We start from the raw sequence: 18,330 nt of genomic DNA on the forward strand, positions 1-18,330 counted from the left end.
GCGATACTGTCTGCAACAACAACAAGTATGGAGGAGATGCAAGCTGTGCTGCTTTTGCTGGTTTTGTATTGGTTTACTAAAGAGGTAATTAACAAAACGGTGGAAAAGAGACGAGCACTGATAGCGTATTCTGAAAGCTCGTAAAGCTAGATTTAAAATAAGACAACGTATGTTATTATCAGCTATTACGGACATTGACCGTGCGATTGCTGAGACAACGCGTGCCATCGGACAGAAAGAGCAACACTGATATTTACTGAACGCAGAACGAACCTCGCAAAAGACTTTTAAAAATAATAAAATGCTACGTGGAGTCAACCAATCAGCATGTTCAGCGCCCAAGTCCCACCCCCGAAAGTTCCCAAACTTTGAAAAAGTACTACCTCGCGAGCAGAGCCGTATGGAGGGGGAAATATTTACCCGGAACTTCATTTAGACCTTGGTTCCTGCAGTTGAAACACACCGAGTACCACCCCAAAGTTCCTTGTTCCTAGGGAAAGTTCCTGCGGTGGAAATGCGGCTTAGGATTGTTTGTGATTTGGTCTTAGTGACTTAGGAGTCCTTTTGACTACTCCTAACTTTTCACAGATTTAGGAGCTGGTTTTAGCGCTAAAATGCTTTGTGAAATGCTCTTAGAGCAAACATTTAGGAGTCCTAAAATGATGACTGACACTCCGATTATTTAAAAAATTTTCTGAGCTAAAAGTTAGGAGCTACTTTAAGATGTTTTGTGAATACGGCCCATGGTTTGTTAATGATTACAATGTGTGCAAATCTTGCCCAGGCGGAGGAGATCACTCTTGCTATTGGACAAGCCTTTGATCTCGCCTACAAAAAGTTCCTAGAGTCTGGTGGAAAAGATGTAGAGACGAGGAAACAGATTGGAAACCTTCAGAAACGAGTAAGATTATGTTCACGGATTACTGCTCACACGTTCAAGATGAACCCAGAAACTCTCACACAAACACACTCATAGCAGGGTGATTGGGTACTTCTGGCCCTGTGGAAAAGAAACTCTTTTAAGCCACATTAAACACACCTTTCACTGATTAATTTTTTTAAGAGAATTTTGTCATTTCTTTCTTAATGCAATGAAAATTTCCACCAATTATTTTTTTTAAATGAAAGGGCTGACTCTTCAGTCTTGCTGAGGTAATTTTTATTGCTAGTATTATGTGTATCCTAAATACACAAAATGAAATGTTTTCAAACTTGTTGCATAATTAGACTAAAATCAAGCGTAGCGTCAGTTCTGGCAGGTCACGTTAGTCAAGCTCGCATCAGCTGACTGTCAGCTGATCATGTCTACCTATAGGAATACGATGAAAACCGTGTGTATGTGACATCATATTGAGGCGATGCAATTCGAAACATTCGTTCTGAGTGCGTTTCGTCCGATTGATGCCTTTTTTGTCTGAGTGCGTTTTGTCCGATGCCTTTAAGTCTGACTCCTTTTCGTCCGATGCCTTTATTTCTGATGCCTTTTAGTCTGAGGCTTTTTTGTCCGATGCCTTTATTTCTGATGCCTTTTAATCTGAGACTTTTTCGTCCGATGCCTAATTGTACGAGACCTGACACCTGAGGATGTTTTTCCTGAGACCTGAAGCCTTTCAGTCTGAGGCGCGATGCCGTTTTGTCTAATGACTGAAGCCTTTTAATCTGAGGCATGACACCTTTTCATCATATGACTGAGGTCTGAGGATGTCCTAAAATGAACTCTGTAGTACGGATCTATAACGGACTCTGCCGCTTAGTTTCATGCATCCCATCACTGTTTAAACTGCCCTGTTAATCATCGTCACAGTTAAAATCCTCCACATTAAATGTAATTTTCTACCGTATCAGAGAGAAATGCAGTCGCATGTTGATCTGCCATTTGTGGGTCTTTAATGCAGAGACTCTCCTCTGTGTTTGCTGTTTAAATATAATGATGCATTTAAAAGTTAATGTCTAAACGTATCAGTACAAAAGTTCACAATGCTGCTGTAGGTGAAATATAATGTGGATAACATTGAATAAATATCTTTTAGTCTGGTTAAATACTCATAATTTATCACTCAAGCGCCTTAATCTAAACCTCTCTAATTAACCGTCGGACTCGCACATCCGCCATGTTTGTAGTTTTCTAACACTTTTTATCCGTGTTTGTAGTTCTAATCGAATCCCCGTTCAACTCACAATGGGTTTTGGGCAATATCAGCCGTTAGAGTGTGCGTCGATCTGCACTTCCAAATCTGACCGGAAATAGTAGACCATCCGGGTCTCTTTGGAATACTCTTTTCAACATACTACGATTTGGGACATACTACTTCTATTTAGGACAGATAGTATGCGAATGCGCAGCGTAGGTCTGGGACAAGGGTAAAACAATAAAAATATCCATCTTACTTTTTAAAGTTACATGCACATCCATTTGTAAATTGAATGTCAATGGCTTCCGGTGTAATCCACTTCTAGTCATTTTTAGCTTGTTTTGCTGCATGCTTGATATTGCAAACTGGTATTTCTAACCTTATTATTTGAATGTATTGTCATAATTATGAACACAGTGCACACAGTTTTACCATTTACTGCACATGGTAATCCTTCTAGTTATTTACCTATTGAACTAGAAATCTCAAACATTCACATAAAATAGTTTACTTCCGAATTGCAATAAAGTGGATCCATAAAAGTCATCTGAAAAGTGGCAAAAGTAAATGATGAAAGCATGATAAGAAGTTTCCAAGATGTTGTTTATGTTGTCTTTGAGTTAAAAGATGTTAGTTTTTATAACCCCCGAGACATTAAAGGGCCCGAAGTTAAAGAAAACACCCATCAATTTGAGAATTGATTCTAAGGAACATGTCAAAAAACAGCAACATGGAGGAAAGCTTGCGGTTGTTTAGCACTGGTTTATGCAGAACGGGGAAAATAAGAAAAATTGTGGAAAATGTGGATGTGACAGTGCTTGGGGAGATAAGGGGAGAACTTTTTGTAGACTGGTACACACAAGGGTTTGGAAAGTGTGGGTGTGGGTATATTATTTGGGTTGTTAAAAAGTTTCAGTTTGGCGTACTACAAACTTTGCCAATATCAATCTGTGAATCCGCATTGCTTATGTGGCCATTGATATTGTAACCTGATAATATAGGTGCCAAAATATAAAAAGCTCAGCTGATGTGCACAACCGCATACCAACAATAATAATTTTTTAATAAATTACCTCTGAGGCAAAGGTTTATAAACTTAAATGAACTTTGTCTCTCTCAGTCAACATGTTTTTTTCTGACTGCTTCCCCCATTTCTGATTCCAGTATAAATACATTTATTGTATGCCGCATTACAACGTCTGTAAAACATCTCCTTTTCATAATATACTGTATCTGTATGTGGCTTACATGCAGCTTTCTTTTTAAATGTAAATACGACTATAGATAGGCAAATCTAACCAGAATAATCCTGTGAACAGGCAGTGGGGTGTCCTTTATGTCAAAGACTTATGTAAAAATGTTTTCACGACAAATGAAAATGTGAATCTTTTTATCCAATATGTGCTTATGTTAATTGAAGATTCAGGATTTGGAGATGGAGAACTCAAAACTGAAGAAGAAGCTTAAAGAGCTTGAGGATCAGCTGATGGATCCTCGCTGCTCACCAGTATGTCCAGTAGGAAACGAGTCTTGCTTATCATTCCAGTTGGATGCTGTTCCAATCTCAATGATTCTGCTCTCTTTCAGTTCATCAAAATGTGTTTGTTTTTCTCTTCTATCTACCCACGCCACACATTCTACCCCCTTTTCTCTATTCCAATCTATCTTTCGCACTCTCTCTCTCTCCCTAACCCCCAGTGCCCTTTTTCAGCACCTGCATGTTAATGTCTCTAATGAGCCGTACATTTTGCAGAGGCCGTCTGCCTTGTCCTGGTGTGGTGATGTCACATCACTGTCCAGCCTAGAGATCTCCTCTGTCACTCTAACGCCTGTCAGCTCACCCGATTCCAGCCAATCAGCCAGCTTGCTCACCCCTCCTCCTGCTAAGCCCACCCAATTACAGTGCACAAGTGGTTACATCGTTCCACGACCACGTGTAAATGTCTCGTACACATTAATAACACAGTGCACTTTGCATGCGATTCACTTAGTTATTGTACAATCTTACACTCTTTAATCTGAATCTTTCAAACATAAAAAGGGATAGTTCATCCAAAAATGAAAAATCTGTCATCATTTACAATCATGTGGTTCTTTTTTTGTCCCCAATTAAAGACAGATTGGGTTATTTTGCAGAATGTCCACGCTGCTCTTTTCCATATAATGAAAGTGAATGACTAAGGCTGTCCATCTCTAAAAATGACAAAAAGTACAGATACAATAAAAGTAGTCCTTATGATTCATGCAATATAGAAATGGATGAACTATTTCTTTAATGCAGTGGTTCTCAATTTTTTTGGGGGGTGACACTGCCCTTTGAAAGTAAAAAAACCCTCATTATCAAATGTTAAATAATACATTGTTAATTTATTAAATGTCCCAAAAAGGCACTTGTAGGTGTTAAGCGCATGCGCTAAAAAGTTTAAAAGCGAACAAAGTCTATCATATTAGCTGTGTGTGTTTTATTACTACATAGTGTACATAGACGTTTTGATAATGCAATAAAAGGACACTGGGCGAACACGACCGATACTCTTCCGATGCTTGAGAAACATTTACTATTATATTGTTTACATCATGTCTGAGAACGAAGCACCTGCTCGCACACATACAGAGAGTTTTCATCTTAGCGCTCCTGACAAATTTGATTGTGCTGATGGCAAAGATTGGCCAAGACGGATCAGACGTTTCCAAACATACCGTGTCATGTGGGGATTGAACAAGAGCGATGACGTGGATGCAGTGAAGTGGATGCAGTTTCAGGACCATTCAAAATAAAACAGGCAGCATATGACAGTAAACAACAAGAAGGATATGCAATGAAACAGACAGAATTGTATCAAACATGAGGTTATGTTCCAAATGTGACAGAATCCCTTCTCATGGATGGAATGAATGTCCAGCTAGGGATGTAAAATGCTGTAGAAGGGGGCATTATGCAGTAGTATGTCATTCAAGGAAACTTGTGCGGGAAGTTTCAAGGAGCAAGACATACAGGAAGACTCCCTTTATGTAGGGGAATTAAAAGACTGCGATGCAGAATGGTACAAATGCGTAACAGTGAATGGGGAAAACATTTAATTAAAAATAGACACCAGCGCTGCAGTCACAGCCATCCCCACGAAACTTTATGACTACATGAGGGACGGATCTTTGATGGAAACAAAGAAAAAACTGTACGGGCCCAATAATAAACGGTTACTAGTGGCAGGACAGGTAATGTGCAAGTTGAAAATCTAAGACGGCACAACCTCTCAACATATTTTTGTAATTGATTCACTCTCCAGACCCAATACAGATACAGCTTGTTGAATGGATTGATGCAATAGAGTCAACTGAAGAAAGGTTCCGAAAGAAATGTCCAAAAGTATTCACTGGACTGGGAAAGCTAGAAGGAGATTACTGCATTCGCTTAAAAGCTGAAGCTGTTCCATATGCACTCATAACCCCACGCAGAGTGCCAATTCTTTTGGAAAACAAAATTAAGGAGGAATTAGAGCGTAATGAACAAATGGGGGTGATATCAATGATAGAGCAACCGACGGAATGGTGTGCCGGCATGGTGCCTGTTGTAAAGCCAAATGGAAAAATCAGGATATGTGTTGATTTAACCGAGCTAAATGAAGCAGTATGCAGGGAGCAGCATTTATTACCTTCTGCAGAGCAGTCACTGGCCCAGTTAAATGGAGCAACAATTTTTATTAAGCTAAATGCATGGTCTGGTTTTTGGCAGATACCACTGGAACAAGAGTGCAAGGAACTCACAACATTTGTCACAACATTTGGCCGATTCTACTTTAATGTCCTACCCTTCGGCATCAACTCTAGTCCAGAACTCTGAGACGAACTCTATGTCTTAGCTCCTAGATGGAATAACAGGAGTAATCTGCCATGCTGATCATGTGTTAGTATGTGGTAAAGACAAAGCCCAATATGACAATAGGACTTCAGAAAGCCACCTTAACTCTGAATGAGAAGTGTTCTTTTGCACAGTCTGAAGTTTTGTTTTTGTAGGCCGCAACGTGAGTTCTGAGGGAATAGCACCAGATCCAGAAAAGGTGAGGGCAATTGTGGTGATGAGTTCACCCCAATATTTAGTGAATGTTAGAAGTTCCTGCCCCATTTTACTGATGATACAAAACAACTCTGTGATCTGTAACCCAAGCGGAATGACTGGATTTGGGGCAGTGTGCAGCAAGCAGCTTTTGAGAAGATCAAATCTGACTTGTCATCAACCCAAGTATTAGCACAATACAAGCCTGATGCAAAAACAAGAGTGTCTACTGATGCATCCTCTATTGGATTAGGATTAGCAGTCCTTACCAAATGCAGAATGACAAGGAATGACATCCTGTGGCTTTTATTTCACAATCTCTGTCAGAGACAGAACAGAGATATGGCCAGGTGGAAAAAGAGGCTTTGGCAGTAAAATTGGTTTGTGAAAGACTCAGCTCATACCTGATTGGCATTCGTTTTATTATAGAGACGGACCCACCTGTAAGCCATTGTTGGCCCTTTTGGGAATAAAATAATTGGATGACTCACCCCCTAGGATTTAAAGATTCTGTCTAAGACTTCTGAGATATTGTGGATGTTCCAGGCAAGGCATTGGTCACTCTTGACAATGTGTCCGCAGTGACCAATGCCTTGTCTCATTGGTCACTGCGGACACATTGTCAAGAGCCCAAATAATCAGAGAACAATCAAGTGAGGAAAAGGAGCAGGAACACAGAGAAACACAGGTTTTCCAGAGAAATCCCAGGGAAAATGCAGACAGAAATGTTCCCCCGTTTCACAGGGAACATAATATGGGAATATCCAAGTGTAGCACAGCTCGAGCACAGCAGTCAGTGTGGTGGCTGGGCCTAAGTAGCCAAATTGCTAAAATGGTTACGCAATGTGAGATATGTTTGAGACATCAACCCCAGCACACTGAACCTATGATACATCCCCATTACCCGGACTGCCCTGGCAAAAACTTGGGGCTCTGTTCTTTTAAAAGGCACAATCTACCTCCTGGTCATCGATTACTTCATGAGGTACTGTACATTGAAATTGAGAAGATGCCCGTCACTACAGCTAAAGGTGTAATGCAAGCACTGAAGACCTTTTTCTCTAGGCATGGAGTGCCAAAAACACTAATAAGTGATAATGGCTCACAATTTGCATCAGATTATGAGTTTATTCATATAACCAGTAGTCCATTCTTTAGACAAAGCAATGGGGAGGCAGAAAGGGCAGTGAAAACAATTAAGACGTTGGTGCTAAAGAATCACAATCCTTACCGTGCACTGTTGGACTACAGTGTTACATCTCTGCTACATGGGCCTTCACCGGCTGAAATGTTAATGGGCAGGATATTGAGATCTCCACTGCCATAGGCAAAATCGCAACTCAAGCCGCAATGGCCGAACAGACAAGTATTCAGAGAGAAAAAAATGGCTGAAAATAACAGACACTTTAACAGGAGACACAGAGCCACTGTGAAGCCTGAGCTGAAACCAGGACAAGCAATCTCTAAATCGAACCAACCAGCAACTGTGCTTGGCAAGGCAAATGCACCAAGGTCCTACATAGTTCAGGCAGCACCAGACACCGCAGGGTCCCAGAGGGGAAACTACAACAGTTCAACCAGAGCTCTCTGTCGAAATGCCAGAGACTGCAGTGCCTAGGAGAGAAGCAGAGGTATCTGAAGCAGCATGCATTGAGAGAGTACATATTGAGAAAAGGAGAGAGCCTCCAAGGAGACAAGTGAGGCCACCAAAGTGGCTTTGAGGCTATGTTCCCTGACCTAAACATAATAAGGAACTTGTATTCTAAAGTGTTTGTTCACTTGTTCTCAGGAAATATGTTAACAGGGATGTTCAACAGTTAAGGATGCCCCAGAGGAGGGGAGATGTAGTAGAGATCCCAAAAAGGGACCTGTAGATGTTGAGCACAAAAGTTTACTAAACAAAGTATATCGTATTAGCTGTGTGTGCCATGGATTTATTACTACAGTATATTTTGGTATAGTAAGTCAGGGGTTTCCAAACTCGGTACTGGAGGGCCACTGTCCCTGAGTTTTGCTCCAACTTGCCTCAACACACCAGCATGGAAGTTTCTAGTATGCCCAGTAAGACCTTGATTAGCTGGTTCCCCTTCAATATCAGTCTCTTTATGTTGTCATCGATGACACTATGGGTAAACACCTTTCTCCTAGAATACTGAAGCCTGATTGGCATAATGACATTGCATCGCAATGTCCAATGGCATTCAAGCATGTGAATCAGGTGCTAGAATGCTCCGTATATAATGCGGTGCTGGGAGCAATTTCCTCAGGACCTTTCTCCATCATGCAAGACTGTGACATCTGTCATCATTTCGCTGTCGAGTCATCGCCGAAAAGTGGATTAAAGTCTACAAGATCCCCTTATGCATTCCAGCAAACAAGCATGCCCTTAAAGCCTTGTTCTGTATGGGCAGGACCTATTGATCTTCCAGATGGACACGAGATGTGCATCTTTTGCCATCAAGGGCTCTAATTGCCCTCACTTCCAGGCAATGAGCGAAGGGACTCTAGGTTCGAAACTTGCCTCAGCCAGTCCCTTTGAGCCGTTGAGGAAGAAGCAGTGGCCTCCCTATGTGGAGCACATCGAGTTTAGTGGTGAGCTCACGCTCATATATACGGTCCCTGATTTGCACTCTTGAACGCCATTGGATTGCATTGCAATGTCCTAATGCCAATTAGGCTATAGCATTCTAGGAGAAAGGATTTTTCCCCATAGTGCCATCGATGACGCAACATCTCGTTCCCTCATTTCAGGGAACCAAGGTTACATTCAGATGGGTTTATTTGGGGTTTGGAGCTACACTTTGCAGGACAGTTGCCCTCCAGGAGCTGGATTGGACAGCCCTGTAGTAGGTATTATTTTGTTATTTTCTGTATACGTGTGTGTTTTATATACTTAATAGTTGCAAGAATAAAGAACAAAACTTAGTATTCATAAATGAATAAATAAAATTTGATAGGGCCCACAGCTTTTAGGAGCTATACAAAATGCATATTTGGCCGTGAACCGATCATCTCTTCCTAGTAGCTATATCACGAAATTAACATGAATTAACATCAGAAGGTATGTTGTTTCAACTGCGTAAAGACGTCAATACAGTTTTTTCAAGTTAAAGTCCACCAACGTTACCACCGACATTAATCTACTACTCTCCTGTCTTGTTTGTTTGTCGGAAAAAATAGCGGATTCAACGTTATGATTGGTCAATCGGCGAACTCCCGGCGAAGGGTGAATTTGTTTACATAACCACTACTCAGTGAACGCCATACATAGAAGAAGAAACTCACACAAACCTCATTGTTTGTCTCGATTGCCTTCAATGTGGTACATTTGAATGTTGAAAGATTTAAAATCTATTGAATTGTCCCCACCTTTTGAGAACCACTGCTATCTTTTTTTTCTTGCACATAAAAAAAATAACTAAATACCTAAATAACAAAGGAACACATAGTGATTAAATGTATACTCTGAATTTACAGTTAAATGATTTCTGATCTTGCATTTGAGCTGGTTCTGATGCCTTTTATAATGTTATGTTTGTTGTCAACGTTATTAGGCTGGAAGCATCCAAGCTAGAGCGCCCTCAACTGACATATTTGATATGGTTCCATTCACCCCTGAGTCTCCAATAGCAAGACGGTTGAATTGTAACGGCATCTCATCTCCGTACCTGCCTCCAAAAGACAGAGGTGGGGGAGCTCTTTATTTGTGCTGTCTCACTTAGATGAATGTGTCACATTTTCAAAAACCCGAAGGCAAAATCCATAATTGCTAATGTCATATGCTTCTCCATAAAATGGTCCATTTGAGTTGAAAACAAATGGAGCCAGAGTGTTGATGTTGTATGAAGACATTAGTATGCAGTTGTGAATTTCGCTTTCATTTCCAATGCACTGACAGATGTTTTTAGTGTATATAGGCTACAGTAATTATATAATATACATTTATATTCGTATATGTACAGTTTATAGAATTTTCTGTATTCAAACTTTGCAAGGGGTGATCCATGAACTATTGCACACTTCTTGCAAGTGTCTGCTAAATGACAAATTATTTACTAGTTTGTCTGGTTGTGCTGTAGATATAGACCTGTTTGGAGCAGAACCATTTGATCCGTTCATTTGTGGACCTGCTGTCTTCACCCCAGACATCCAGTCCAAATTGGATGAGATGCAGGTAAACAAATTTATTACGTTTTTTAATCTTTCATTTACATATGCAACAATATTAAAATTCTAATCAATATGATGATAATTTTCATGTTATTTATATAAAAAAAATATTGGTGCATAATCAGTATGGTACCAATACATTTTGCATCCCTGTTTTTATTCTGTAAAAGCTATTTCATTTTTATAATACCATGCATGACTAAATATTGTAGGAATCAAGCACAATCTTTATATTACAGCTCTACAACATCACTACTCATACATTTTTAATTTGGTCTCTGACGGTATGTGCAATATCTCCAAATTGAAATGCTAAAAACAAAGGTGTAAATAATTTTGAAGAAGGATTATGACAGAATATATGGGAGAGATAAATGTCAATAATGTGTCATGAACAGCAGAAACAGCCAACATGATTGACAATATTTAAAGATCAAAGGAAGCAAATAAGTAGTATTTGGCCGGCAGCTTTCACCCCTACTATTGAGTGATTTTAATTCCCATTCGAATAATCCAGAGGATTATGGAAGTTTCCATTTCTGGGGACATCCTACATGTAATGAGATTATTAGACCCTGAAAGTATCATTTGCACTCCTGTGTCTGTAAACCCTGTAATCCTGAATAATTCAACTATCTTCATCTCTCTTTTCACCCTGAATGCCACCCCCAACCTCTCAGCGGCAGAGATGGTTTGTACACGTTCATTTGGGATTCACCTCACAGTGTATCGTCTAGTATTTTTGATATGGTTTTACAAGATTTACAAGCATGCATTTTGCTGTATTTATGGCATTTTGCTGTGTCGGTGTTGTATGTCTTAAAGGGAAAAATTTAAACTCTGTCATTAATTACTCACCCTCATGTCATTCCAAATCTGTAAGACTTTGGAACACAAATAAACGTATTTTTGATTAAATCTGAGAGCTTTCTGTCCCCTTTGCTTCAGCAAGAACCAATAAAGTTTATTATCGTGTGTTACACAGCACATTTGAGCTTCTTCAAGAACCAGTGAGGTTCACTCTTGTGTTACACAGCACATTTGAGCTTTTTCAGGTACCAATGAGGTTCACTCTCGTGTGTTACACAGCACATTCCAGCTTCAGAAAGAACCAGTGAGGTTAATTCTCGTGTTACGCAGCATGTTTGAGCTTCAGCAAGAACTAATGAAGTTCACTCTCATGTGTTACGTAGCATGTTTGAGCTTCCGCAAGAACCTAATGAGGTTTGTTCTTGTGCATCAAGCAGGTTCAGCTGTTCGCTGAACAATGTTTACATGTGAATAAAAGCCTAAATTCAACCTGTTCATCATATAAAGCGACCGTGTCTCTTCAGAAAATTTGGACTAAACCGCTCGATTAGTTTTACCATCTCTTTAATTTACTTTTTGAAGTGTCGAAGTGGCAGTTGCGTAGTCTGTCAATGGAGAAAGCATCTTCATTTGTGTTCCGGGTCTTACGGGTTTGGAATGACATGAGGTTGAGTAAATGATGACAGACTTTTCATTTTTGGGTGAACTAACTCTTTAATATATTAGACCAATGTGGAATCTGCTTTTTTTCTTTCCCAAATTTTCTGGACCTATTTTGTGAACAATATTATTCAGAAATTGTGCAGAATTGGATTTATGGTAAAATATATTCAAATAGAGCTGAGATTTGTACACCCTTATTAGTAATTCGAGACAAACGGCTGGGGTGAATTTTGTCAAACGGCGTTTAGTTCTGCAGTTGCAGATTCTGTGTGATGCTGGTCATTGCATGCATGCCATCTGATTGTTTTTTCAGACTAATTGAAATGTTTGTTTGCGCACACAGACGCAGTACTGTGCAGCTGCATGTAGAGTTTCAGCCCTAGGCTTATATTTGCAATGTGTAACATGAAGAACGTCTGTTGAGTGGACACTTTCATTGATCTTGTTGCATGTTTTTATTGAGCTCACAGTTTAGTTCATATTTCACTTTTGTTGTTTTGGCAGGAGGGGTTCCAAATGGGACTGACTCTAGAGGGGGCGGTGTTTTCCCTGGATCAGGTGGACAGCCGATGCTGATTTTGGAAAGACGTTTTTGTATATGCTGTGATTCTCAACCACAAAACCCTCAGAAAAATCACATTAAATATTTGGATAACACTTTACAATAAGGTTCATTAGTTAACATTAGATAACATGAACTAATAATGAACTGCACTTGTGAAGCATTTATTTATATTTTTTAATGGTAATTTCAACATTTACTAAAGCATTATTCAAATCCTGTTAACATTAGTAAATGCACTGTGAACTAACATGAACAAACCATGAACAGCTGTATTTTTATCAACTAACGTTAACAAAGATTAACTAATGCTGAACAGAGGTGTTGTTCATGGTTAGTTTATGTTAACTAAAGCATTAACTAATGTTAACTAATACAAGCTTATTGTAAAGTGTTACCAATATTTGTTTTTTTAATTGAGTTTGAAAGAAATGTAGCAGGAGCCTCAAAACGTTCTGTAGAGGTCAATTATATTTTTATATAATAAAATCAACATTTAAGATTGATGATTTGTGTATTTTAACTTCTTAATCTTCAAACAAATTGTTAAAAGAGAGATGGACACAAACATGTGCTCTAGCTCTTTCTAGAGTTTGGACCAAATTTAGACTGTGTTTGAAATGCAAAGATCCATTCATTCACAGCCAAGTTGTGTTTAGAGTCTTTACCAAATTATAATAAAAATTGTGGATGCAGTTGTTGCAGAGGAGGTTGCTCATGTTGTAATGGTGCAATCATAGACTAAAATGTTATATTGTAATGTCTAAACTATTCAAATATTTCACTTTTTCAGGGTTATAGATTTATCAAAAACTGGTGGTTCTTTCATATGTTCAGCAACATCATTGCTGAGGTTCTCCATTTATATTTCCAGATGTTCCAGTCGTTTTCACTTTCATTGATGGCTGTTTTAATATGTTAAATGCTTATCACTTGCTCTTTGATGGTGAATAAATGAAAACTGATAGCACACTATATTAGCTTTGTGCTCTTTTCTTTCAACAGCCGCAAACAGTTACTCTAACAGAAACCATTTCTTGTTTTCAAACATTTATTCATGATAAAAATCAAAGGAGGTCTGTTGAAAAGGATTTCAAATATTTAATCTGGAATTCATTACAAACAATTGCTGCCCCCCCTACCCTCTTAAGAGTACAACCCGGACTTTGCTGTAAAAAGCTGGATAAAGAGTTTCTTTGTGTCATGTACTGTAGGCTAATGAGTCTTTTAATGAGACCAACACTGGCTTCTGTCTGTGAGAGCTTTCATTAATTAATGATATAAATGAATCTTCTGTCCAACAGTTTGCTATCAACATAAAACAGCAGTTTCTCTCTCATATGGTCAATTGGGTTTGGGAAGAGAACTGTTGGGGAATTGAATGCTACCCTGAATAAGATCCCGCTTTAATACTACACAAACAAACTCATCTTTTTCATCCAGATTCAATTCACCTTCAAATGATTTTAATTTAAGGGTGAACAACATCTACAAAACAACATACCGGTACACGTTAGACACGCAAGGCCGTCAAATTGTAAAACATGACTTTTTGAATGAATGTTTTCACATATTTTTAAAAACACATGGCGTACAAAGTATAAATTAAAGGGTCCATGTTATCTCTTATACACCACAGGCTATTGGAAATCATCATGAATAATCATGAAATAAAGGTCAGAAATTCCTCAAGGCTCTTACAGACGGCGTTTGACAATAAATACTGTATTGGCTGAGAACTCCAGTCCAAATGATGATGCTTTTATCCTTGACTTCATGAGAAGCACACATGGCCGATATCAATGCCAAACTCCTGATCTTGGCCACCTACATCCACTGGAGCCAAGTCCACAATCGGCAGCCGCGAAAGTGTTTGTGTGCGGTACTCAAAAACAGTCCTGCCCCATTCACCGTTGGGTTTCTGGAGAGAGGAACAAAGAGGGAGAATTGTGAGTTTTTCATGGGTAGCATTTTTGCTTAAACGAAAACAGAATGCTAATCTTGACATTGTCATCAGCATTGGGGACTAACTAACTTAAGGACCGTTCACAATGATTCGCAGCAATGTGCAGCAGCTAAATGACCGCAAGTCATTCAGTGAGATGAGATGAGTGATTTCCAGCAACAGGGTTGCAACAACACTCTAAAAAATGCTGGGTTAAAAATAACCCAGGTTGGGTTGAAAATGGACTAACCCAGCAATTGGGTTGTTTTAACCCAACGGGTGGGTTAAATGTTTTCTTAAAACAACCCAATTGCACTCAAGTAATGCAAGAACACCAACAAGCACAAGTGTAATTGTCATCAGAGTGAACGTATACAGGGAGTGCAGAATTATTAGGCACGTTGATTTTCTGATCATATTTTTTTTCCAGGCACATTTGACCAATTCCAAACCACAGTAATCCTAATAACTAGTATTGATTTAGTATTTAATAATGTATAAGTGATATATTATTGTTCATGAAGGCTGGAAATGAAAAACACCTTATATTCAGGTGTGCAGAATTATTAGGCATGTTTTCTTTTACAGATAAATTGAGCCAAAAAAGAGATTTAACTCAGACTGAAAAGTCAAAAAGTATGAAATGCCCATGAGAAGGATGCAATACTAATGCAATACTAGACATTGCAGTTAAGGCGTGACCATTGGACAGTGAAATGCTCGTTGGGTCAGCAGGATCTGACAAAAACAGGTGGTGAAGAAAAGACACCTATTAACCGCAAAAGAATTAAGAATTAAGGTGAAGAATTAAGGGTGAAACCATCAGGAACCCTTTAGTCTCCAGCGCCACCATTTTCCAAAGCTGCAACCTACCTGGAGTCTCCAGAAGTGCACGGTGTCAGGATCTCAGAGACTTCAGTTAGGTAAAGAATCCTAAAAAATGACCCCCACTAGATAAGAATCACAAGCTGAAGTGTTGTAAAATACATGAAGAAGGTTTTTTTATAGGCTTTATGGACAGATAGGTTGAGAGTGACTCTTGAAGGACCAGCACCACATCCTCTAGTACCACTGTTTGAAGAATTCATCTTCCAGAATCTGGCAGTACGTTTTGGGAGTTCATTTTTAGTCCATCTCTGCAAAACGGACTTCAGGATGGACTAAAATGAACTCCCAAAACGTACTGCCAGATTCTGGAAGATGATTTCTTCAAACAGTGGTACTAGAGGATGTGGTGGTGGTCCTTCAAGAGACATTCTCAACCTATAAAACCTATAAAGCCTATAAAAAAGCAGGCTTCATGTATTTTACAACACTTCAGCTTAGGATTCTTATTTAGTGGGGGTCATTTTTTAGGATTCTTTACCTAACTGAAGTCTCTGAGATCCTGACACCTTGCACTTCTGGAGACTCCAGGTAGGTTGCAGCTCTGGAAAATGGTGGCGCTGGAGACTAAAGGGTTCCTGATGGTTTCAATTCTTCACCTTAATTCTTAATTCTTTTGCGGTTAACAGGTGTCTTTTCTTCACCACCTGTTTTTGTCAGATCCTGCTGACCCAACGAGCATTTCACTGTCCAATGGTCATGCCTTAACTGCAATGTCTAGTATTGCATTAGTATTGCATCCTTCTCATGGGCATTTAATACTTTTTGACTTTTCAGTCTGAGTTAAATCTCTTTTTTGGCTCAATTTATCTGTAAAAGAAAATATGCCTAATAATTCTGCACACCTGAATATAAGGTGATTTTCATTTCCAGCCTTCATGAACAATTATATATCACTTATACATTATTAAATACTAAATCAATACTAGTTATTAGGATTACTGTGGTTTGGAATTGGTCAAATGTGCCTGGAAAAAAAATATGATCAGAAAATCAACGTGCCTAATAATTCTGCTCTCCCTGTATAGATATAATAGTAATTTTTCTTGTAACAGCTACATTTTTCTGTATCACTGTCTCAATAACAACTAATCTTTTAAATTAGATATATTTATTAGTGTAAATGTACACTATCAGTCAAAAGTTTGAAAGAATGACGATTTTTTTAATGCTTAAAAAGAAGACTTAAATTAATCTTTGGTGAGCAAAATAGACTTCTTTTATTTTATTCGAAATCAGTAAAAACAGTAATATTGTAAAAATTATAACAATCTAAAATAACTGTTTTCGATTTTAAAATTATTTCAAAATGTAATTTATTCCTTTCATGGCAAGGCTGAATTTTCAGCATCATCACTCCAATCTTCATTGTAACATGATCCTTCAGAAATCACTCGAATATGCTGATTTGGTGCTCAATTATGATTGGTACTTAATTATTAATAATGATTCTAACTATTATCAATGTTGAAACTTTAAGGATGAAGGATGATGAAAAGAATGTTCAAAAGAGCAGCATTCGTTAGAAATAAAAATCTTTTTTTACATTATATATCTTTACTGTCACTTTTGATCAATTTAATGCACCCCTGCTGTATAAAAGTATTATTATTGTTTAATCGTACTTACCCCACACTTTTGAATTGCAATGCATCACGTTTTCTACAAAAATATTAAGCGGAAACAACTGTTTTCAACTTATAATAAGAAATGTTTCGTGAGCAGCATATCAGCATATTAGACTGATTTCTGGATCATGTGATACTGAAGACTGTAGTAATGATGCTGAAAATCCAGCTTTGCCATCAAAGGAATACATTAAAATAGAAAATAGATATTTTAAATGTAAATGTGTACTGTATTTTTAATCAAATAAATGCAGCCTTGGTGAGCATAAAACATTTTTCAAAATGTAATTAGTAGTGTATGTGTCGGGATAACTGAGACAAATGCATGTCATTGTACAAATAAGCTATATTAAAATACATGTTTTGCCTTCTTAAATAGTTTTGAATGTTCTAGTCTAGCTTTTAAACGTTAGCTAGTAGTTCAACTACTTAAATTTATGATTAGCTTTTACCCAAACAATCTAAAATTTGCAAAGTAGCTTCCCCAACGCTGATTTCCATTTTATGTAAATAATAAATGTTGCTAAACAATACAAAGTCAAAGATCTAAACATACAGAGCAGCCGTCGGCGGTGACGGTGTACTTCAGGCGGTTGTTGCTATATGCCTTGATGTCCTGTCCATCAGAAGCCTTTAGGACTAAAGCCTTCTTCAGATTGCTGTTCTTCTCATCTTTATAGGCCACACTGTTTTTGCAGTGGTAGGTGACGGTCTGTGCTGCTTCTTTTGACAGCAGGCGGAGGAATCTTAACTGGACTGATACCATGTTAGCCGATGCCTCTTTATTTCCATAGGTGAACTGAAGAGGAATATAAGAGTAGGAAATATACATTTAAGTGACATATACAGGGCACATTTTCCTATTTTGATTTACAAGTTACCGCTGTAATCATATTAACCTTGGTTCCCCGGTTCATGGTTGCTCCAAACCAGACTGGTTTTGGTATGCTGGAGCGTGAAATCCACCAGTTCTTGCGTGGGATACTGGCAGGGTTGGCAGGTATACAGGTCTCCCCCATTTCCATGTTACAATACACTTGGATGGCGTCTCTAGCGTTGCCCTCATTTGGGTCTATCCAGTACTCACCTGGGATACATTGAGAAAGAGTTTTACTTTTAAACAGTGATATCCTAGCATATACAGTATATCCTTGATTATTGTATATACACACTATATTGCCAAAAGTTTTGGGAGGCCTGCCTTTACATGCACATGAACATTATTGACATCCCATTCTTAATCCATAGGGTTTAATATGGAGTTGCCCCACCCTTTGCAGCTATAACAGCTTCAACTCTTCTGGGAAGGCTTTCCACAAGATTTAGGAGTGTGTTTATGGGAATTTTTGACCATTCTTCTAGAAGCGCATTTGTCAGGTCAGGCACTGATGTTGGACGAGAAGGCCTGGCTCGCAGTCTTCGCTCTAATTCATCCCAAAGGTGCTCTATCAGGTTGAGAGACGTTTCGTCTCACATGCCTT

At 38.6% G+C, this 18,330-nt stretch overlaps 2 protein-coding genes across 4 annotated transcripts in view; one reads left to right on the top strand and one right to left on the bottom strand.

The window, feature by feature from the left end:
- gulp1b (GULP PTB domain containing engulfment adaptor 1b) overlaps positions 1 to 13,366 on the top strand; it is an 88,748-nt gene extending 75,382 nt beyond the window's left edge. For 2 of the 3 annotated variants that reach the window (XM_079841544.1, XM_079841545.1), the window contains 5 exons: positions 785 to 901; positions 3,553 to 3,639; positions 9,741 to 9,873; positions 10,266 to 10,360; positions 12,334 to 13,366. In XM_079841544.1, the coding sequence (XP_079697670.1) occupies positions 785 to 901; positions 3,553 to 3,639; positions 9,741 to 9,873; positions 10,266 to 10,360; positions 12,334 to 12,405 (504 nt within the window). In that variant the 3' untranslated portion in view covers positions 12,406 to 13,366. Of the gene's footprint in view, positions 1 to 784; positions 902 to 3,552; positions 3,649 to 9,740; positions 9,874 to 10,265; positions 10,361 to 12,333 lie in introns of all 3 variants that reach the window. The other variant, XM_079841543.1, reaches the window with a different exon arrangement.
- Positions 13,367 to 13,435: 69 nt separating this feature from the next.
- The window catches only part of col5a2b (collagen, type V, alpha 2b), a 45,230-nt gene continuing 40,335 nt past the window's right edge, over positions 13,436 to 18,330 (bottom strand). The window contains exons 51-53 of the mRNA XM_079839942.1: positions 17,749 to 17,936; positions 17,406 to 17,648; positions 13,436 to 14,312 (exon numbers count right to left, since the gene is read on the bottom strand). Of these exons, the coding sequence (XP_079696068.1) occupies positions 14,166 to 14,312; positions 17,406 to 17,648; positions 17,749 to 17,936 (578 nt within the window). The 3' untranslated portion in view covers positions 13,436 to 14,165. The remainder of the gene's footprint in view (positions 14,313 to 17,405; positions 17,649 to 17,748; positions 17,937 to 18,330) is intronic.

The sequence above is a fragment of the Gobio gobio genome, assembly GCF_949357685.1.
Source record: "Gobio gobio genome assembly, chromosome: 17".
NCBI classification, from domain to species: Eukaryota; Metazoa; Chordata; class Actinopteri; order Cypriniformes; family Gobionidae; genus Gobio; species Gobio gobio.